General features: G+C 33.7%; 3 protein-coding genes across 4 annotated transcripts in view; 2 read left to right on the plus strand and 1 right to left on the minus strand.

Moving 5' to 3' along the window:
• LOC21406194 (probable L-gulonolactone oxidase 6) overlaps positions 1 to 2605 on the plus strand; it is an 11838-nt gene extending 9233 nt beyond the window's left edge. Inside the window, exons 2-4 of one of the 2 annotated variants that reach the window (XM_024168365.1) lie at positions 950 to 1205; positions 1310 to 1423; positions 1576 to 2605. In XM_024168365.1, the coding sequence (XP_024024133.1) occupies positions 950 to 1205; positions 1310 to 1423; positions 1576 to 2303 (1098 nt within the window). In that variant the 3' untranslated portion in view covers positions 2304 to 2605. The remainder of the gene's footprint in view (positions 1 to 949; positions 1206 to 1309; positions 1424 to 1575) is intronic. The other variant, XM_024168364.1, reaches the window with a different exon arrangement.
• Positions 2606 to 5551: 2946 nt separating this feature from the next.
• On the minus strand, positions 5552 to 7775 carry LOC21406195 (caffeic acid 3-O-methyltransferase). Its single transcript, XM_010102363.2, has 4 exons — positions 7280 to 7775; positions 6386 to 6696; positions 6210 to 6274; positions 5552 to 6119 (listed from the first exon to the last, which is right to left on the minus strand). Exons 1-4 carry the CDS (start codon positions 7702 to 7704, stop codon positions 5820 to 5822), a joined length of 1101 nt encoding a protein of 366 aa, XP_010100665.1. The 5' UTR covers positions 7705 to 7775; the 3' UTR covers positions 5552 to 5819.
• Positions 7776 to 16586: 8811 nt separating this feature from the next.
• Positions 16587 to 22159, plus strand: LOC21406197 (heterogeneous nuclear ribonucleoprotein Q). Its single transcript, XM_024168366.1, is given in 10 exon segments — positions 16587 to 16851; positions 17984 to 18447; positions 18551 to 18667; positions 18804 to 18944; positions 19061 to 19237; positions 20351 to 20558; positions 21110 to 21291; positions 21396 to 21424; positions 21426 to 21470; positions 21548 to 22159. Coding segments are annotated over 9 exon segments (1437 nt in total). The 5' UTR covers positions 16587 to 16851; positions 17984 to 18048; the 3' UTR covers positions 21687 to 22159.
• The last annotated feature ends 351 nt before the right edge of the window (positions 22160 to 22510 follow it).

The raw sequence follows: 22510 nt of genomic DNA on the forward strand, positions 1-22510 counted from the left end.
TCGATGGGTCATGTGTGTGCGGCAAGAGTAGGGAAGGGAAGTAACGAAGGTGACAAGTAGATGGCAAGGGGAGGGGCCGATGAACACGGGGCTAGGGGAGGGTTGGCAAATCTGACAAAAAAAACAAATCTTGAGGGGGAGGGAATTTGAAAATTCTGGGTTTTTTATTTTTGTTAATTTTTTGTCTAAATCTTAGGGAAAATAATATATATATATATATATATATATTGGTTAGTGGGTTTTGAAGTTTTGAGAAAGATTTACAATTTTGATTTCTATTATAGTTATTGTTTCTCTTTAACATAGAAATTATTTTTAAAGAGAGAAAATAGTTCAGGGACCTTTATGAGACAAAGTTAAAGCTTTCCATCCAAGATTTAACAGAAAGATCATTTATGGAACACTTTTAGAATTCATGGACTGTTCATAAAAAAATTTGACTATAAGGACTAATTGTAAAAAGAGAAAAAAGTTTAATAATTATCCATGAATCTAACTCAAAACATTATACTGTTCATTCAATTTATCTTGAAGTTAATGTAACACAGTACCACATTTATAGATTAGAAAGAATAACCGAGATAACCCCATTTCGGTTCTATTAACATTCTAGGTTTTCCCTTTTCTTTTATGAACGCCATGTTATCCTAGCAAATATAATCCATATACTAAGGGGAAAAAAATACATAGGAGGACCATCGATGTTAAAGGACCACAACTAATGAAACGTGAATCTCACCCTCATATTGTGAGATCTACCTGCTATTATTCTAAGAACATGTTATATGATAGTTAGTACCCTCCAATAATAAAAGGTGGGTCTCACCTCAATTTAGACTCGTAGGTGGAACTCACATCTTATTAGTGGGTGGTCCTTCAAACATTTATCTTGTTTTAAAGAAATTGATTAATAGAATTGACTTGTCAATTTACCTCTCGATTTTTGTAGGTGAGATTAAAACTCCAGCCTATGTTCAAGAGATCCATAACTTACGTGACAAAGAATGACTCTGACTTGGGAGATCAAGTCGCATGTTTTGGTAGAGAACATGAGTTTGCAGACATAACATGGTACCCAAGTCAGCAAAAGGCCATCTATCGTGTCGACGACCGCGTCTCCACCAACACCTCCGGGGATGGCTTGTATGACTTCATTCCGTTCCGCTCCACGTCTAGTTTGGCGCTTGCATTTATTAGAATCACAGGTAATTAAAGTAGCTAACAATATGATTAGGAGAGACAATTTTAATTAAATGTTTACCAATCATGAAAAATTATGGAGTACGTTTAAATTTGTTGACCATAACAGAGGAGAACCAAGAATCCACTAATGATGCCGGAGGAAAATGCACAGGTGCAAAGTTAATCACGTCCACTCTCTCCACCAGTGCTTACGGTCTGACAAATAATGGTGGGTACCTTGGTACGGTAAATAAAGAATTTTTTTCCCTTTTTAGATTAAAAGTAGTGTACATTTCGTCGTGGCTAAACTTTTGCCAAATTATATCTTTAATCCATGATTAGAGTAAAAACAATTAATGAAAAAAAATTTTTTTTTTTTTTAATTATTAACAGGAGTTATCTTTACGGGGTACCCGGTGATTGGATACCAACACCGTCTCCAATCATCCGGGACATGCTTAGATAGTCTTCATGATGCAAGAGTTACTGCCTGCTCATGGGATTCAAGAGTCAAAGCCGAGTTCTTTCACCAAACCACATTCAGCCTTGGCTTGTCTGTTGTGAAGAGCTTCGTTGAAGACGTGCAAAAGCTGGTCAAATTGGAACCTAAGGCATTATGTGGCTTAGAACTCTACAACGGAATTCTCATGCGCTATGTCACTGCCTCAAGCGCCTATCTAGGCAGGCAAGAAGATGCGATAGATTTCGACATAACCTATTATCGAAGCAAAGATCCTTTGAATCCAAGGCTCTACGAAGACATACTCGAAGAAATTGAACAACTCGCTATTTTCAAATACGGGGCATTGCCGCATTGGGGGAAGAACAGGAACGTAGCGTTTGAAGGAGCCATAAAAAAGTACAAGAATAGCAAAGAGTTTTTGAAGGTTAAAGCGGCTTATGATCCATTAGGGCTCTTTTCTAGTGACTGGAGTGATCAAGTCTTGGGGCTTAAAGGTGGGTTGCCCATAGTGAAGGAGGGTTGTGCATTAGAAGGGCTGTGCATATGTGCAGAGGACATTCATTGTGCCCCAAGCAAGGGCTACTTCTGCAGGCCAGGGAGAATTTACGAGGACGCAAGAGTTTGTGCTCGTTTGGATAATAATCGACGACACTCATGATGTTTTGAGGCGATTCTTGCGTTGCTTACACTGCAGAAATAAGAAGTGGTCATATATATAGATACACACACACATATATGCACACCGTATTCTTTTTATATTCTCATATAGTTAAAATATATGCCTAGTAATTTTTAGGAGAAAGCTATTTAGGATGTTGTCTATGAACAGAGCATCCTCGACTTCGTGATTAAGATTTCTCTTGTACATGGTCAGTGTAGCTCTGCTCTGCCTTATATATTGATGAGTTACCAAATAGAAACGCAACCAACCAAGAGCATTGCATTTACATAATACAAAAAAAGACACCAATTTCTATTATTTTTACGTTTTTGTTATGTTATTTCTTTATTCAGCGAGTAATATGTCATTTAATTAGCACAATCTTTTCTTGCATGATCAAAGAACAATGCTTACATTAATAGCATTGTTCTTGTTATAAAAACTATAACTATAAAATAATCTTGCCCTTTTGAAGGATAGAAGCTAAGTATGAACAGAGTTAAGAAACTCCAGTTACTTAGACCTTCATTGGAAGGTAGATTTGAACTCCGGTTTTGGTTTCTGTTAAAGTTCTTTTTCTGACAAAATTTGAATCTGCTATGGTATTTTCTCTTATACAAATTTAAAAAATTTGAATTTTGATTCAAAACCTCCTAATTTGAACCTATGAACTAAACAAACATTTAACTAGCGAATCAGCATTTGACGAATATAAATTGCTAAAAGGGGAAAGGTGTAGTGACCAAGAAAATCCCAGAATTTAAATAATGAAATTCATGTATTTAAGTCAAGGATTTTTCCTAGAAAAATATATATTACGTATATTTTGTGAATGAATGATTTATGGAATTAACATCTGTATTCCTAAATTATGTAACAGATTTCATGCTAAGATCATGTTTTGCGATCCAGTAAATTCAATCGAAAAATTCTCACCGTAATTTAAAACGGAAGAATTTCCAGTGCATATACAGTTTGAGAATCTTAATTCCAAGAATCTCCAAACACAATATGAACTAGTATCCAGTACACGTAAATAAGAGAAAATTACAATCAGTATAATTTTAAACAGTTTTAATGAAAGACTTAAGAGAGTGGAAAAAGTACAAGGGTTAGGTTTCACTTTTCTCTCTCCTTCTCCACTTTGGCCGGCCATGTATAGCAAATTAGAGCCAAAATCTTGGCTAGTTGAGTGTGCAAGAGGATTACATGGTAAGGTGTGATGAGATTGAGTCAAATCAACTATTGGACATGAATGCTTATTACACATCCCTCTTGAAACACTCCACCGGTCAGCCAAGGAAAAAGGGGGATTTATCCAAAATTTTAGCTAATTAAGCTAGCTTGATGGGCTTAAATGAAAACTAAGATGAGATCAAGTAATATCTATAAAGGTGAGACCATTAGTGCAAGCATTAGGTTAGCTATTTTTGCACATCTCCTCTCATTTCCCCCACACCCAAACCGGCCACACTCTCCATTCCCTCTCAAATATTTTCTTCCACTCTCCTAACCTTAAACCACTAGCAAACAATAGAAGAAGAAGAAAGAGATCAAAGGATTCTAGGAGGAGACTAGTCAAGCATTCCTTCAAGGTAAAAAACTCTAAATCCTCTCTTTCTCATGTTTTAGTAAAGTTTGAAATGTAGAAATATTCCTCATAAATTTCTTTATATATTCTAGCTCAAGCCATTAACAAGTTTTAGAGGAGTTCAAAGTTTTTTTTTTTTTTTTCGAGAGAGAGTTCTTCAAGGGTAAGTTCTTAAACTCTTCTCCATTAATTTATAGCCAACTTTAAGCTTGAATTTATAGATGTAAATTTGTGGTTCTTGAGGAGATGAGTTGTAATAAGGGTGTGTGAGTTTTTTGTTGGTTTTGTGAGTTTGAGCTTAGTTTGATGTGGTATGCTTATGCTTGATTTAAGCTTGCTTACTTCCGGTTAGAGGAAAAATTTCTTGTTATTTTAAACGCGAAAATGAGGATCATAGAACGAGATTTTTCGGTGTTTCAAAGTTTGAACTTATAGCCCTTGGTGTTTTACTGATAATTTGTGAATCCTAAAAGTTTTTTTTTTCTTAATTTGATCCTGTAGATTTTGAGCCCAAAAACTCTACATTAAGAGCAACTCACACACCCACCAAACAAATAACAATAATTTAGCTGGCCTAATTGCGGTGTAAATTCTTAAGTTAAATTTATAGAAACTACAAAATTCATGAAAATAAAATCAATTTATGATAGCATATGCGACCATCTTGGTAGATTAGCTGAAAGGGACGAACTAATTTATGTATATAATGAAAGTAAACCGATTATAATCAGTTTGATTTGAATTGGATTAGATTCCTAATTGGTTTGGTTAGGTTTGAATATCTCTTTAAACCAATTTATAATTAGTTTGGTTTGTATCTCATCCAAATTAAGTGGTTTGGCTGGATTGTAAATCCCTAATTATCATCGTCATTTTAATTACTATTGTTATAATAATTAACACAGAACAACAACTAAAAAGGACACAAACGACACTTACAGATAATAAACCAAACGACATCTTACAAAACAAATCAGCTACACCAAGTTTACACAAAAGCCCAAATGACTATAGGACATAGGCAGCTACCAAAATACTACATCAGATGTTCACCCCTAGCAGTTCACAACCTTTATACTAAGCAAAATTAAACATAATTTTTGTCTAATTAGTATTGTTCGGGTCCAACTTATAAATATACATACACACATATATAAATATATATGTATATATGCACAATGGAAATGTTTGTGACCAATAAAATTAGGTGAAGCAGTACATGGTGGTGGTTATTGTGCTTGTGGTAAATATTAGAACAAACTCGGAAAATTTCATCGACACAAACTTTGTCCAAGCAATCTCTGTGAATGTTGCAGTTGTATAAGATATATATATATATATAGAGGCTTTCTTCCAGAACAATTTATGTATATAATGAAAGTAAATCGATTATAATCGATTTGGTTTCAATTGGATTAGATTCTTAATTGGTTTGGTTAGGTTTAAATATCTCTCTAAACCAATTTATAATTAGTTTGGTTTGTATCTCATCCAAATTAAGTGGTTTGGTTGGATTGTAAATCCCTAATTATCATCGTCATTTAAATTACTATTGTTATAATAATTATTTATCATCGCCATAATATAAACTCCTTGGATCTATAAACAGTACTGATGAAATACAAATATGAACATTAAAGAAACAAAAGTCCTTTCTTTATTATGCATTATTTGTTTTTAGATACAATGTAGGATCAAACGTACATCTTCCCAAACTCAAGCCTCGCTCCAACTCATCCCATGTCATTTGACCTGGTGGTTTCTGACATTGGACTTCACTTTTATTCACTAATAAGACTACCCAAAAAAAAAAAAAAAGAGAGAGAAAGGAAAAAAGAGAGAGAAAGAAAAAGCCGTCTGATCAACCTACACACATTGATCAATAACAGATCAGACATTTCCATCATATGGAAGACAACCATCTACTTAAAGAACTCCATTATCCAATAGTCACCCATAAAATATTCAAATTTGATCTCTCTAAATCCTGCACCAGTTGCCAAGGCTAAAAACTCTTCCCGGCTCCTTTCCTTGGCTCCTAGTTGATGTTCGGCCATCACAAGCACATCAAGTTGGGAGTTGCTTTTCGCGTGAGAACTAGTCTCTGGCTTCACCGGAAAGATTACATCAACAACTATAACCTTTCCGTTGGTCGGAATAGCTTCGGAACAGTTCTTCAATAGCTTTAAGCAGTGCTCATCATTCCAATCATGAAGTACCGACTAGAAAACAATCATTTTAATTAATGCGATGAAAAACAAAAGGTCAATCAATTTGTAATGCTTGCAAAGTGCAAAATTACATAACTCTACCTTCAACAAAATAGCATCCCCGATAGGGACCTTATCAAACATATCTCCTCCCACGTGTTCAACACCTGTAACATTATGCATTAATATGTCTTTTAATCGGAAAATGATAAGTGATACACCATAGTTAAATGCTATTACAAATATTTATATACATATAAAATAAACTAAAAACTCACCTGGATAAGATGGAGCATGTTCTACCACATGAGGCAAGTCAAAGTTAATACCCTTAACATGTGGGAATTTTGAAGTGATTAAGTTAAGGGTCACTCCCAAACCACCACCAACATCCACCAGTTTTTGAAGGTGATTAAAACCCTTGTAATATTTTAGGAGCTTCTTAACGATAATAGTACTTGCGTTGTCCATTGCTTTGTTGAAAAGTTGATTTAATCTTTGATCCAAGCCTAGATACTCAAAAGAGTGTGTTCCATGGACCCTCTTAAATGGAACTCCTCCTTCGAGAATTGCATCTTTTAGTTGGAACCTGTAATTCAATTTAATTAGTATGGTGGAGTCAGATTAAGCGGTATACAAGGTAATACTTCATGCTGTTATTAATTTGTTGGTTGATTGGAACATGGAGCAAAAAAGAAAGTGAGCAAGTAATAAAAATCTTATAACCAAGTTTTCTTCACTTTTCTAGTAGTGAAGACTCGTACCTTCATGCTATATCTACATTTTATTGTAAATATTAAGCTTAAAAACTTGTAAAAATAAGCTAATATTAACTTGTAAAAATTTTGAAAATGACAATATTGAAATTATTAAGTAAAAAACTCGACACAACAATCAGTAGCAACTAAATGCAAAATCCTAGTATTTGCTATATTTGGTGTCATATTTTAACACCAATTATATCACATGTAAACTTTAGCGCACAAAAAATATATTAGTATTGGAAAGTTGATTTTTTTTTTTAACCTAAATACTAAAATTCTACATTGACACATCAATCAATTTAACATTGTAGTGAAGTTGTTCTAAGATGAATAAATTGTTTCACTGATCCGGTTCCCAAATTCAAACATGATAGAAGAAAAAAAAAATCTAAATAGTTAAATACAAACCAGCTATCCATCAAGATCTTGTCATGAACCAACGCCAGCATGGGTCCAAATGAACCATCATATTCATTAGTCACAAAATACTTGGACACGGGGCGAAGACCGTAAAGCCTTCGAAATTTAGGCTCACTACTGCCATCACCCACCACAGAGCAACTAAGAATAGAGTGGCTTGCCAACATCCTGAGTATGCGATCAAGCATAATGGGTGCTTCAGGGTTGTTGGCGGCCAGCTGCTCCACGATCTCCGCCGGCGAAAGCTTAGCGCCTTCTCCGGCTTTCGCTATGATGTCGAAAACTCCGAGCTCAATGGCAGCGTGTAAAGACATGGACAGTGCGGGGGCAGTCGCAAGCTGCATGGCAAACGAGTAGTTTTCTTCCTCTTCTCTTCTGTACACATCGTTGAGGACGTTTGGATTGTTTTCCATTGGAATTTCTCTAGGTAATTAAACTACATATATTTTGATATTTTGTGTTTTGGGATGCTGAGACTGTATGAGGAGACGTTGGTAATTACATTAATATTAGCCACTGAATGATATATGAAGCTTATATAGACCAACAATCATGGTCAAAGTAGCCTTTCTTGACTATTATGTAAAAACTACCGGTTGTTAACTTCTACAAGTTTCTCTGAAATCGTCATGCAATCGTTTGTCAGAGAGATTACAACCGGTGGCGGATTTAAATATAATTTAGTGGAGATTATCACCCCACTTAAATTTTTTTTTTTAAAAATATTACTTTTAAAAATTTTAAAATTTTATATTTAAATCTCTACTGAAATAATATATATCATTATTAAAATAAATATATTTTTTTATATATTGTCAATAAGATAATTTATTAAAAAAATTATGACCAGCTGGCTACTAGAAGAAAGTAGATCGAAAGACCGCATGGAAAACCCGAGTTAATGCACCACGTACAAGTGCTTTTCATAATCTTAGAACGACATTCAAAAATACCTTTCTCATACGCAATGTGTTCATTTATCATATGCCATGTGTTAACCTTGGATGTTGGTGTGCCTCCCACGTGCTGCCACGTGACTAGCGGTTTCCAAGCTCTGTTCTTTGTTGGATTTTCACAACGCAAAAGATAATTTGGTAACATAAAAAGGAAGGATATTCGCGGCTTTTGCCCTTTTGACTATAATTGTGGTATATTATTCTTTGAAATATATATTACAGTAAATCGATGAATATTGAAGTTAGAATTATTAAAAAAAAAAAACGACCTCTTTTAATGACCTGCATGTAGTGAAATTAAAAAATTATTTTCAGGACAAAATAAATAATCATAAATAAAAAGTAATTACTCGGTGATATAGTTATTTAATGTAACCCAAAATTTATTGGGAAGAAAATTATAGGTACCAATCACACCAAATAAAAAAAGTTTAGAATTAAAAACTTGTTACGAGACCACACTAATATAAAACCTATATCATCTCCTCTTCAACTCGCTTTCAAATTTCTCGTCCTACTCTAACTCTAACATCTCCTAACCCAATCCAACATAGTCTAAGTGGTTATGCTAAGACAAGCTCAAAGGTTGTGTTAACCGTAGCAAAAAGAGATATATAATAAAAAAAAGAATAAGTCGAAATAATGTACTTTTTATCTCAACTAACAACTATACATAGCTACAGTATTACATTCCAAAAGAGCTTTACAAGCAACTTTTTCATAACTATCACGTACGTACTACCGAAGCAACTTTTTCAATTTTATAAGTTGGAATTCTCATGCGTTATGTCACGGCCTCAAGTGCTTATCTTGGAAAGCGAGAAGGCGCCATAGATTTCGATACCACGCACTACCGAAGCAAAGATCCTCTAACTCCGAGGCTTTACGTAGACATACTTGAAGAAATAGAGCAAATGGCTGTATTCAAACACGGAGGATTGCCCCGTTGCGGAAGAATAGGAACATTGTTTTTGTTAGGTAAGTGACTCAATTTGAGAAAGTAATAATTTTATATTTTTTAGGTATGTTACTGTTTTCTATTTTTGACAAAGATTATTAGGAATCTATAAATAAGTACTTTATGTAAAGCTTAATGTGTGCTCAGATAAAAGTGTAGAGACAGAATGTCTTCTTTTAAGAGAGAGATGGGCAAGGGTGTAAGTGGTTTTGAGTAGAGAGAGAAAGTGAGAAAGTTTGTTGAGTATGTAATTCTGAAACTGTTTGTGAATTTTTCTCCCTCTTCTATAAACGCAGGAAAATTTTCCGAACCACCTAAATCTTTTATTTCTCTATTTTTCTGTTATTTTTATTTCAATTTATTTTTTACTGTAGAGTGTACCTTTGAAGGAGCCATTAATAAGTACAAGAATAGCAAAGAGTTTTTGAGGGTTAATGAAGCTTATGATTCAAAGGGCTCTTCTCTAGTGATTGGAGTGACCAAAAAACTTGCTGTTTAGGGCTTAACACAATGCTGTTCTATAAAAAAAAAAAAATTTAATAATAATAATAATAAGTGAATAAAGCATTCCATATGAGAAGGATGGCTTCCTAATTAGACTAATGTTAAGGAATTATGAATTACGAAAATCACGTAGGAACCAAATCTTCCTCTTGGTTGGTGAGATTGAAAGTTCAAGGGTAATGGTTGAAGCGAAAAAAAAAAAAAAAAAAAAAAAAAAAAAAAAAAAGGTTTTTTATTTTTTTTATAACTAAAATGGCTACATGGTTGGAGTTTTTCCTATGCAAGTTTTTGTAAGTGATGAATGCCTTTTAGTTTTTCTAATCGCAATAAGTTTAGGGTTCAAAACCAGTGCTTGTATACCTCGCTAGAGGTCGTGGTGCTTCGACTTAAATCTCTACATCACTTCTAGTAAGCATCTTGATCACAATTTAGGCGTTCTGAATTCTGAGTTTCATAGTTTCCATTCACAATCATTCTTTAAATAAAAATAAAATAAAAAGAAAGAAAGAAAGAAAGAAAGAGAAGATAATTACTCTACTTGACAAAAGTTCATATCTTAAGTTAAAATTTAATAAAATTTTCGAAATATTATAAAATAGTGAAAATAACATAGTAATTATCATAATTATATCACATTGTACTATATAAATATGTAGTAATTATTTTAATGAAATAAATTTTTGATATTATTGTAATATTCCAAACATTTTGTTATGTTTCAATTTTGCTATTTCAGTTTTGTTATATTTTGATAGGACTCTTAGATACATATTGAAGAACGAAAAAAAATGGGCCAATATGGCCGAACCCAGCAAAAACTTGGCTGGCCTAAATAAAATGAGAGAATTACATACCCTTCCCCTTTAAGTCAATTCAAACCAGAGTAATTTTAGTTTTAATTTTAGAATCAGGATTATTATTTATGATTTTAAGTTTAAATCATAGTTCTGAAATCAAAACTAGAATTAGGAGTTTGAACCACTCAAAATCAATGAGCAAGTGGTTTTAGAATCAGGATAAGTAGTGATTCAAATTTAAAACATCATATCAGAGTTCAAATCTTAAATTAAAATCATTCAAACTAAATATTAATTCTAGTGAGTCAAATCAAAATTAATTTTTATTTTTTATAAATAAACATTGATTTAAACTAAATCATAATTTTAAATTTTAGAATTCTTATACCAAATATGCTCTAGACTAACAAAATACCACATTTAAAACCATTACCCATTTAACTTTGGTCAAACACCTTGACCGCATACTAAAAGACAAATACCCAAGAATTTTGATCACATATTTTTCCAAATTTAAACCCTGAAGCTTTCTCTCTGTAATATTTTCTCTCACTGCCTCCCCATTCTCTCTCCCTCTCCCCTTCTTCCCTCTCTCTTCTCGTCCCTCTCTCCGACCATTCTCCCCACCGTCGTCATGGCAGGAGAAGTCATCGCCGTCATGTGGGATGCCTGTTGCCGTTGTCGTTCGCTTCGGACGTTGCCGTCGCTCGAGGAAACGTCGCCGTGAGATCTGGTTCGTAGACCGGCATCGCGAGATCTCTTCCTTGCGATCTAGTCGTTCTCGTTCGCTTCAGACGTCGCCGTCACTCAGGGAAACGTCGCTGTGAGATCTTGTTCGGAGATCGGCATCGCGAGATTTCTTCCTTGCGATCTCGGCGAATCTCGGCCGTCCACCAGATCTACAGATTCTGACCATCTTTAGCACGGCTCGATGCTTTTACATTCCAGGTTGGTTTACTTCTATTATTACTATTTTCTTTTTTTATTTAGTTCATTTCTTTTCAGTTGTGATTTTAATTTTTTTTTCTTTTTCCCCGTTCATTGTCTAGTATGTGATCTTGGAGAACATTCATAGCATCAACCGGTTTATTGGATATCTTGGAGAACAAACTCATCCCAGCTCTTGTTTGCGATGCTTCCTTTCGTCGTTGCCGCCACCGTCATTGCTGTTATGGCTCAACCATATACTTTCACTTGGTCGCTAAATTTTACTTTTTTTCTTTTTTTTTTTTCTCTGAAATATTGGGTATTGAAGTATTGCATGTTGAGATTTTTGTGTTTTCGAGTCTTGCATGCGATTTTTTTTTAATAATTTTTTTGTGAATTTGGGTTACTTATGGTTTGTTCTTTTAGAGTGTAATTTGAGTGTAATTTTTTAGTTAAATTTGAGTTATAACTTGAATTGAAGTTGTAATTTGAGTTTGTGTTTAGTTGTGTACATTTGAGTTATGATTTGAGATAAGAATTTTTTTTTTTTGAGTTTGTGTTTAAATGAGTCAAAGTTTACATTTGAATTTATATAGTATTTTAATAAAAAATGAAAAATTTTAATAGGGTATATAGATGGAGTTTTATTCGTCTTTTCGTTGTCAACGTATAGAAAAAAAATCATCTCAATCAGGATTAAAACGAAAAAATTATAGCATTTTTAAGAATAGAAAAAATATTGTTCATTAATTTGAGTTCGAGTTTCTGAACTCGAGTTGAAGGGGACACTTGAACTCGAGTTTTAGTCCCAAACTCAAGTACAAACTCGAGTTTAAACTTAAAAGAATATAAACTTGAATAAAATTGGAACTCGAGTTGTTTTTTTTGAGTTTTTTTGGCAGCCGAACACACCCTTAGGTGCTTTTAGAGTAACGATCTATGTCATAGTTTGAATTTTCTCGTAGTTTGTTACGTTATTTTTTTTAAAAAAATACACATAAATTAAGAATAATTTTGAATCATAATTTTAAATTTATGAATCAAATATCCGTACAAATAATGTTATGATTGAGGCTTTATTTTATTTTAAATATAATATAAAGTATAATTTCATGGCCATAGACTATCTTCTCAGTCATTAATATTATAAATGCTTGTATTATGTGTTTATGGTTTGCTTCAGAAATGACTTACAATTTGTTAAAGAATTCTTTTAATCATTTTTTTTTTAAATTGGTAGATGGTTCAGCTTAAATCTTGTTTCTTGATTTTATTGTCGATGGAATTTTCAGTTTTCTTTCATTTTAGTAGTTGAGAAATTGATGGTGTTGGTTGTTTCCGGCTTTTGTTCAGGACTTAGATGATGATGAATGAATTTTGTATTTCATAAGCTGGGACCCCATTTATGTGTTTGATTTTAAGCCCACAAGAGTTTCTGGGTCAAGCGATCTCTTTGTTGCATGACTAATTATAATGCATCATTTGACATTGTGAACTTTTTTTTTTTTTTGTTCTTTTGGCATTTTATATTTGTTTGTCGGTTTTTTGTTTTTTTTTTTTAGTTGTTTGTTTGAAGGTTAAGACTGTTGGAGATTATAGTCTGGTAGATTATGGTCGATATTAGAGAAGCCGGAGTAGCTTTGTTAGACTATGGTCAGCGTTAGCGACCGGAGACCGGCGGCCGGCATAACTTATAAGACTATAGATCATAGTTTAATAAATTATTAGTCATAGTCTGATAGACTATAACCAACAGTTGACGTAACATGTCAGACTAAGGGTCATAGTCTGATAAATTATAAATCATAGTTTAAAAGGCTATGGCCGGCGCCTAACAACCGAGACTCGCCTGTCGGCATAACCTATCAGACTATGGATCCATAGTCTGACAGACTATGACCAACCAGTGATTGGAGACCTGCCAACCGGCGTAACATGACACACTATGAGTCATAGGTAGACAAATTACTGGTCTTAGCCTGTCAGACTATGGGTCATAGTTTTATAGTTTATGGATCATAGTATGAGAGATTATGGCTCATAGTATGGCAGACTATGGCTGACTCTAGCGTAACCTGTCAGACTATGACCAACCTGTGCCGGAGACACGCCGGACAGTCGTTGGAGACACGTCGGACGGCTTCCGGAGTTCCAGCGCGTGGTCGCCAGAGACCCCACCATCAACCACTGATGACCATGTCGCCGGCCACCAATCGAAGACTGCCAACATCTTGTAAATACCTTTGAGGGTATTTTAGTAATCTATATATTAGGCAATTGATTGAGCTTAGTCTAAAGGGGTATAAATAAAAGAGCTAATGTTTGGGGAGCCAACTCATGTGTCCTTTTATTTCTCTCTTATTTTGTGTCCCTCTTAATAATATTATGTTACGTCAATTAAAAGATTTTTATCACATTAATTAAAAAATCATAACGTGACATATTATTATTGGGGGGACACGGAAGGAATAGAAAAAAATGGCATATGAATATATTGAGGTTAATAATAGTTTGACGATCCAGTTTTAGGAGTAATTGTAGAAATCTCTCATTAAGAGTACATAATTTTCCATTAATTTTCCGTGGACTATTATCTATGTCATTTTAAATAATTCAATTCCATTATAAACTTATATTTTTTCTTTATTATTTAAATAATAATTATTTATTTTTTAATAGAGTGACTTAAATAATATTTTTTATTCTTTTTCTTAAATTAAGGCGAGCCAAACTGTGCTACGGTGTTTTTGCCCAGGGTTGAGCCGTTGATCTTCCTGAAAAAGTTATGCACACAATGATATTTTGTTCCTTGAATATTTTTGATAGATTCTTCCATGAATTATTATTTTTACTTTCTTATTTTTGATATTTCGGTCCCTACAATAAAATAACGAGAGATTTATGTAATTGAATAATAATAGTCAATCATGTGATAATTAGGATCTGTTTGGTTCAAGGATTAAAATCAGAGTGATTTGAGTCTTTTGATTTAGAATCATGATTCAGAGTGATTAGAACCTTCGTTTGGATGTGTATATGCATGATTCTTATTCTAACTTGAAATGTAATTCGAATCAGTGTTTGGTTGTCTTGTTTTTTGAATTTGAATCATGACCAAAATAATGTAATTTAAAAAATTATGTAATAAATATAATTCGTTACGTGTAATTTAAAAAAAAAATAATTCGTTATATAATTAAAAAAATGAAGCACTAGAAAAAAATTATGCAAATAATTTAACTCAAAATTATAACAAACTAAGTGAGAAATAAATGGAAAAAATGTGAATGAAATTATATAACAAGCCAAGCATATATAAAAAATGTGAGAAATATTATATTGCTAACCAAACTGATAAAAAAAGAAAATAACAACATTATCTACAATTCTATACATCCATGTACACCTTTGTTAAAAAGTCACTCTGCAAATGAGAGTGCTGAGATGCGAAAAAAGCCACAATGATTAACTACTTTAAGCACAGTGAAATTACTATACAAAGACTGAAGTCTTGGACTGAATCAGAGGGCGTCATGATTTTGAATCAGGACCCAAAAAATGAACCTTAACTCAAGTCCATGACTCCAATCCATACGACACAAAACATGTTTTCAGTACATGATTCTAATCTTTTGTCCTAGATCTCCAAACCAAACGGGCCCATGCGAATGATCTTTCCACTTTTGTTAAAACACTTGGAATTAGAAAATTTTTGGGTTTAATGTAAATTTTTTGTACACTTTTAGTTATTATGGTATCAACATATGATATCTTTGTTAATTTTTAAAAAAATTATTATCAAATAGGACCAAAATCACTAAAAAAAAAAATAGTTATTCGAAGAACAAAATACAAATCATGTAGAGTTGAAGGACAAATAACACCAAAAACTCTTTAAAAACATATATCAAAACAAGATTACGAAGAAAAACCTCGCTTTTTCTATTAAAAAAAGCAAAACAATGTTGAAAAAAATAGAACAGAATTCAAGTCATCCTTATTTAATATTTTTTATCTATTTATTTTATGGCGTGACTGACTAAACATAGTTATTAAGTCTAATATAATTTCTTATACATAACGTTTTTCATCCCTTAATTAATTTACCTTCAAGAAAAAGGAAAAAGAAAAGGTCGTTAAAAGAAAAATATATGATTTGTTTTGATTTTGTGCAGACTTATTATTTATATTATTTTAAATAATGAGTTGTCATTTTAATCTTTTGTTTTTTCTTTATGAATTGGGTGACAATTATTTATTTTTGAGTGTATACCATAAATAATATTTGTTATCGTTATAAGTAGTATTTCTAGTTTTTTTTTTTTTTTTTTTTTTTTCCAAACGTTAAATGGGTGTGTGTGAAAACGACTGTACTTTGGCGCCCAATGAAACTACGCCAAGTGAGTGCCATATTGTTCTTTTTTTTTTTTGAAAACCGAATTATTATGGCATTAACAAACAACCAATTTCATTTAAAAAAGAGAATCATGTGTTTTGTGAAAATACCACTTTCACTTTTATTATTATACAAAGCCTAAAACACCTAATATGTTTATAAAAGTAGAACTAAAACACCTTTTGAAACAGTTAAATTTTTAAAAATGCAATGATTATCCTTTTCAATTTATATTAAATATTATTTTAGATGTGATTAACTAAAAAATTAAATAGAAGTTTTTCTTAAAATACTTAAATGAAGACTCCAACTAAAAAAATAGTTCAATTATTTTAAAAGTTTACATTTTTTAAAATTGATTTTATTTAAAATTTAATAATGTTTTATATTGTATTTAATAAAAACTGAGAAGAGTAATATTAGTATTTTAAAAAAATCAATTGTCTCATAGAGTATTTTGGATCTTATACTATAACACAGTGTTATTTTACGTATTTACATAAAAACTGTTTTTGAGTATTATTCAAAAAATAAATAAACAACCAATTTCAGCCGTAAACTCGGACAAACCAAAGTCACCCGTAAACTCGGATATATATATATATATATATATATACACATATATATAATTTCTTATTTTTCATTGATCCAGTAATTTTTTTTTCCAATTTTTTAATGCATTCTTTTAGGGCTCGTTATGTAACTTGTGTTTTTTTTTTTTTTTAATTTAATAATATGTTATCTTCGGCTCTCTCTTTCTCAATTAGGGGCGCTCAGAGAGAGAGAGAGAGAGAGGAGAGAAGAAACCCCAAATCTTGTGTCGTCTCGTCGAATAACAAAACCAAAACCAACATAAAAAACAAGCAAAACCCCCTTGGCCCCTGCCTCCCTCACTACTTGCGAGTGCGCGTGCGTTTCTTACCCAACAACACAAGCACCATTTAATCGGCTTCTTCCTGAGTTCTCTCCACAACGCAAATCCAAAACTTTCTTCAGATTCAACAAATATTATACTCTCTCTGGTATGTACAAATGTCTCACTCCTCTTCTTCTTCTCTTTTTTTGTGGGTCCCGCAAATCTTTTTGCCCCATCTGGTTTTCGATTCGCTTCCGAGCTCAGCTTCCACTCAGCTCGAATCCTCAAAATCTATTCTTGTTGAGCCTGTTTCGAGCGATTCTTTTGTGGGTTTTTGTTACATTCACTCACTCCGTGCAAATTTCGTGGTTTTTTCAATTCTCCGTTGATTATTTGAAATATTTGTTGTTTTTACTATATGGGTTTTGCGGTTTAGGATAGTGTGTCAAAATTTTTAATTTCTTATCTGGGGTCCCTCTCGAGGGCTTCGTTTGTTCTATAATTCTAAACTGTATCAATTTTCCTTGTAAAGGACTTGTTTTTGGGTATTTTTATGATGTTTTACTTGACGAATTTGTTAGACGTTAACCCCTTTGGATGGATTTGTCCGACCTGATTTTTCGTATTAGACGATATCTTTTTCAGAATTTATACGAGTAGTACAAAATTTCGCACTTTTTCCGACGAAATAGGCATCCTTATTTGCACAAATAGTTTATTTATTGTTTGTTCAATGATAGTCAAACAACGACAACAAGTCTTCATCTCAACTTAATTGAGATCGGCTATATGGATTTCACTTTTTCACGCATTCAAAATTAAACTTTCCTGAAGGTCTAGATCTAGAATGTCTTTCTTAATTACTTCGGTCCACGGAATTCAACGATAGTCATAGATGAAGAAAATAATAAAGGGACCTCGTGTAATTTCTCTGATCACATTATTCAACTAGCTTTTGACTTTGTTCCCTTAACTCGTTGAGAAGAAAAAAGAGTGAACAAAGTTGAGTTGATAAAATGGTCGAAGACTTGGAGTTTCAATTGTTTGCATTCCACCATAGTTCCTCATTTAAAAATGGGGAAGTGGGAAAACTGGTGAATTTTCTCTCATGTAATTTCTTAAGCGTTTTTGAACTTTTATAGGCTTGGTTTATTTTGATTGCTGCTTTAGAATCAATCTTACTATGGAAATCCTTATGAGATTAAGTTTCTCTTTTTTATTGGCTAGTATCTGCCAATGTCTTTTAGGAAATTTCTTATGAGAGTGCATTTTTGATAACTCTCATTTGATGTTTGTAGGTGAGTTAGTTGAAAGTCCAAGTGAATTGTTTATTGGATGATAAAAGCTGGGGCGTGAAACAGTCATGGCAGAGGGCGCGGAAGTTGAGGGGCGGGTGGACCTAGACGAGGAAAATTACATGGAAGAGATGGATGATGAAGTGGAAGAGCAATTAGATGACGATGGAACTGATGGTGGTGGTGATGATAACGTGGAAGATGATAATGAAGAAGCACAAGATTCTGGGACTGGTGCCAGTGGTAAAGACCAATCACCAGAGGCAGAAAGAAGCCACCTTGATCCCGAATCCGCGGATGATGAAGAGAAACCTAATGATCCAGTTGACGAGGAAGAGAAAGAGAAGCGTGCTCAACTTCTTGCTCTTCCTCCCCATGGGTCTGAAGTTTTCATTGGCGGACTTCCTCGAGATGCCACAGAGGAAGATCTGAGGGATATGTGTGATAGTGTAGGAGAAATTCTTGAGGTCAGATTTGTTATGTTTTTGTGACCGAGTATTTTTCCTTGTGGTTGATCATGATGGGGTCGGACTTACTTACTAACGACTTAACTCTTTAATTATTTTGCAGGTAAGGTTAATGAAAGATAGGGACACTGGTGAAAACAAGGGTTATGCTTTTGTAGCATTTAAAACAAAAGAGGTTGCACAACAAGCCATTGAAGAGGTGAATGGTAAAGAATTCAAGGTAATCATGGTGCTTCTTAAACTGTTATGCCTTTGTCCTTTAAAAATCTTGGCTATATTGGAAGTTGCTTAAAGCTTGAGAACTATCACTTTCATGTCTCCCAGATTGGTGGTCATTTTGGTATTCTTCTATGCAGGGTAAAACCTTAAGATGTTCGCTTTCTGAAACCAAACACAGATTGTTTATTGGTAATGTTCCAAAGAACTGGGCAGAGGATGATTTTCGAAGAGTTGTTGAGGAGGTTGGTCCTGGAGTTGAAAATATTGAGCTAATAAAGGTGGACATTTTGTATAATTCTTCTCTATTTTTCTTCAGTAGTTCTTAAAATACCTTTCAAGAAATGAATGATTATGATATATAATTTATTCATTTTCCATAACAATTTGATTGCAGGATCCTCAAAATCCAAGCAGAAACCGTGGTTTTGCTTTTGTCCTGTATTACAATAATGCCTGTGCTGATTATTCAAGACAGAAAATGTCAAGTTCCAATTTTAAGCTGGATGGAAACACACCAACTGTTACATGGGCTGACCCAAAAAGCACACCTGATCATACAGCTGCAGCGCAGGTAGGTTCCAATTAAAGGGCAGTAAATTTAGTTCTTTGCCATACGTTACTACTGGTTTTAGAAGGTTCCTTCAAATCAATCATCTTAGCCAAGTTTCATGTTTACAGATTTGGTGATTCTGAACATATAGGAGATACATTCAGACAAAATAGAAGATTAAAATTCTTACAAACATTGTTTATCCTTTGCCAAAAAGTATTCTAATATAGTACATGTCAGTCTTGTCCTTAATTTGATCCAGGATCTTCAATTTCAGCATTGAACATTTGCGTTCAGGATTGTGGTTGGTTTGGTATAGAAAAACTTTTAGCCTTTGGAAAAGATTAGGCTGTGTAGGGTCTTCATTCGAGTCTTTAAGGATTGAAAGAATATAGAGGCAAGGAAATTGATGGATTAGCATCCTTTTTTGGAATCTAAAAGTTGCAGAACATAAACTTGGGTTTCAATGTTTTTCAGGATTAGAGCTTCATTTGATGAGTTTAGATTTGTAATATGTTGTCCCCATTTTCATGTCCCGTTGGCAGTCAAGACTTGACTAATGATTACCTTGCAAGTCTATGCAAATGCAACATATGACATGAGATCCTACCAGTTAAAGCCCACCTGATTGTAGGACCAAGATAGATGAGAGAGAATAGAGAGGAAATCTGTATATTCCATAATAAAAATCAAGGTCCAAAGTGAAAATGCAACCACTTGGTCTATTTTCTAGATGCACAAAACCTAATTATAAGGTAAATGTGACCAAGTACTAAAATAAACTTACATAAATCCTTAATAATCCTAAGAAAAAAACGTATTGGAAGTTGCAAATTATTGATATATTGTTCCACATCACTGACATTCAATTTTATTCACGTTCATATTCTCCTAGGAATCTTGATAAACAAGGTTCTTTTGGAATGCAATTGGTGTACTGTATTCACCAATATTCACTTATTATGGAAACCGGTTAAGGCAACATCCACTTTTTTTGCAGAACCGGAAGTAGTATTCTCTATCCCTAGCCTTGCGCTGGTTATGTGTTGTCTAATATGCAAGACTTCAGACCTTGCTCCTTTACATTTGAACTGTCAACCTTTTGAAGATTTATACGTGCTTTTGAATTATCAGGTGAAGGCTCTTTATGTGAAAAACATACCTGAGAATACGACCACTGAACAACTGAAGGAACTGTTCCAGCGACATGGGGAAGTGACAAAAGTTGTCATGCCACCTGGCAAAGGTGGGCAAGGCAAACGGGACTTTGGCTTTGTACATTACGCTGAAAGGTCAAGTGCTCTGAAGGCTGTCAAAGATACAGAAAAATATGAAATTGACGGTAATTATCTTGATCATCCTGTTGGGTTTGGAATATATATACTAGACTAGATAGGCAGTAAAAACATGGCATCCTGCTAAATATTCATTCTACACTATGGTATTTGGGACCTTTTACTGAACCTTCGTTTTTGGGTTATTTATTAAACTATATTTAGGGCGATCAGTTCAACAAATTAAGTAGACCTTGAGGTAAAATGCGAAATTGATCGACACCATTGAAGTGAAGTGAGTTGTAGCCTGTAGGGATTTGCCTAGGTTTGGGGTAATAGACGTCTAATCTTATTTGTTTTATTCACATGTAATTCAATGGTGTAAAATCACGCAACTAAGGAAAATTGAAAGATAATGAAATTTATTTGGAAATTTATTGGGTGCCGGTAACACTTTTTTTTTTTTTTTTTTTTTTTTTTTTTTTTTTTGTTTGGGGGGGTGGTGTCCATGAGGTTTCCTTAAGCAAAATGGAAAAGAAAAAAATGATTGTACACCAATTAATGGACACTAATTTGAAAGTTCCCACATGTTGATGTATTCAAGGGATTTGAATTGCAGGCCAAGCCCTAGAAGTTGTCCTTGCAAAGCCTCAGACGGAGAAGAAATCTGATGGACCTTATCCTTATGGTACTTTACCTCATGCAAGCCATCTCCCACATCCAGGGTACGGTGGTTTTGCTGGAAATCCATATGGCACCCTAGGATCCGGCTATGGGGTAGCTGCTGCGGGTTTTCAGCAGGTAATCTTACAAGTTCTGCATTTGTCTTTGTACTTATTTTAAGTGTTCAATGGATCCGTAATTGTTCTAATTTAATCTCCTGGATTCTCATATGTGATAAACAGCCAATGATATATGGTAGAGGACCAATGCCAGCAAGTGCCAATGGTTCTTCCGGACGGTCGAATTGGCTATGTTCTGTAAGTTGTTTGACACAATTTTTGAAATCCAGTTTTCATCATTTAGAACATATCTCATAGTGGTTTTGAACTTGCAGTCAACAGCCAGGGGTACAGATTCCCCCTCCTCGACCTCGGAGAATTGATCGGAGCAATGGTCCAAGTGGTCAGGGAGGACGAGGAGGAGGCAGTGGCAGTGATGAAGGCAGTCGTAGCCGGAGATACAGACCCTATTAGTGATAAGCCCCAACTGGAAGAAGATTTTATTTATCTTTTCGGTAACAGAGAAATGATGTGGTTGGATGACAAGTTTCTTAAAACACAACAAAAAAAAAAAAAAAAAAAAAAAAACCCCCCATTTCCCTTTTTTTTCTCCCCCTCCTGGAAGTGGAGCTGAAAAAGGCCTTTTTTTTCCTTCAAAAAAAAAAAGATAAGAAAATGCCATTAGGAGTAGGAAAATGAGGTATCATTAAGTTAATGTTGGTGTCTCAATACTGTTAGAGGTGGTTGACAGTTGTAGGAATTTATCTTTTTATGTATTAACTTATCTGATTGTAATGCTTTGTGGCAGCATTTTTTTTTTTTTTTGTTTTGTTTCATTGACACCCAGCAGAAAGCATTGATTCTTGTTGTCTGTGTTATACATTTGACGCATCTTTCATGCACTTACAATCATAGACTATGGTACACCTCTCAGTTTCGTTTTTTCCCCTTTTCTTTTGGACCAAGAGTGGAAGGATGTGTTTGTGTACACTAGACAATAATCACTTTCATATGCCTGAAATTTGATCCGTACGACTACAAGCGTCTTTTGTTAAGTTGATCGAGTTGTCAATTGTCAGCTTTTATCGCACAAGCTTTAGATGAACTACTTTTGGTGTCATTTGAGAAACATTTAAGCAAACCGACATGAAATGTGCGGACATAAATGCAATAGGAATTTGACTTTTTTAAGGGCTTTCGAGGTTCCATTTTAATGACAAGTTTATCATTATATTTAGGGCTGCTCTTTTAATTTTTGGGTCATTCCTACTCTACTCTTTAAATTTTGAGTTTTGAAT

This window comes from Morus notabilis, unplaced genomic scaffold, assembly GCF_000414095.1.
Source record: "Morus notabilis unplaced genomic scaffold, ASM41409v2 Scaffold404, whole genome shotgun sequence".
NCBI classification, from domain to species: domain Eukaryota; kingdom Viridiplantae; phylum Streptophyta; class Magnoliopsida; order Rosales; family Moraceae; genus Morus; species Morus notabilis.

What these genes read in the sequence shown, in the direction of transcription:
- LOC21406195 (XM_010102363.2), bottom strand. Translation starts at nt 7,704, where the DNA reads ATGGAAAACAATCCAAACGTCCTCAACGATGTGTACAGAAGAGAAGAG. An exon ending in AAGATCTTGATGGATAGCTG is followed by an intron (nt 6,697 to 7,279) that starts GTTTGTATTTAA and finishes ATTGAATTACAG; the next exon opens with GTTCCAACTAAAAGATGCAA. An exon ending in GGGATGCTATTTTGTTGAAG is followed by an intron (nt 6,120 to 6,209) that starts GTAGAGTTATGT and finishes ATTGTTTTCTAG; the next exon opens with TCGGTACTTCATGATTGGAA.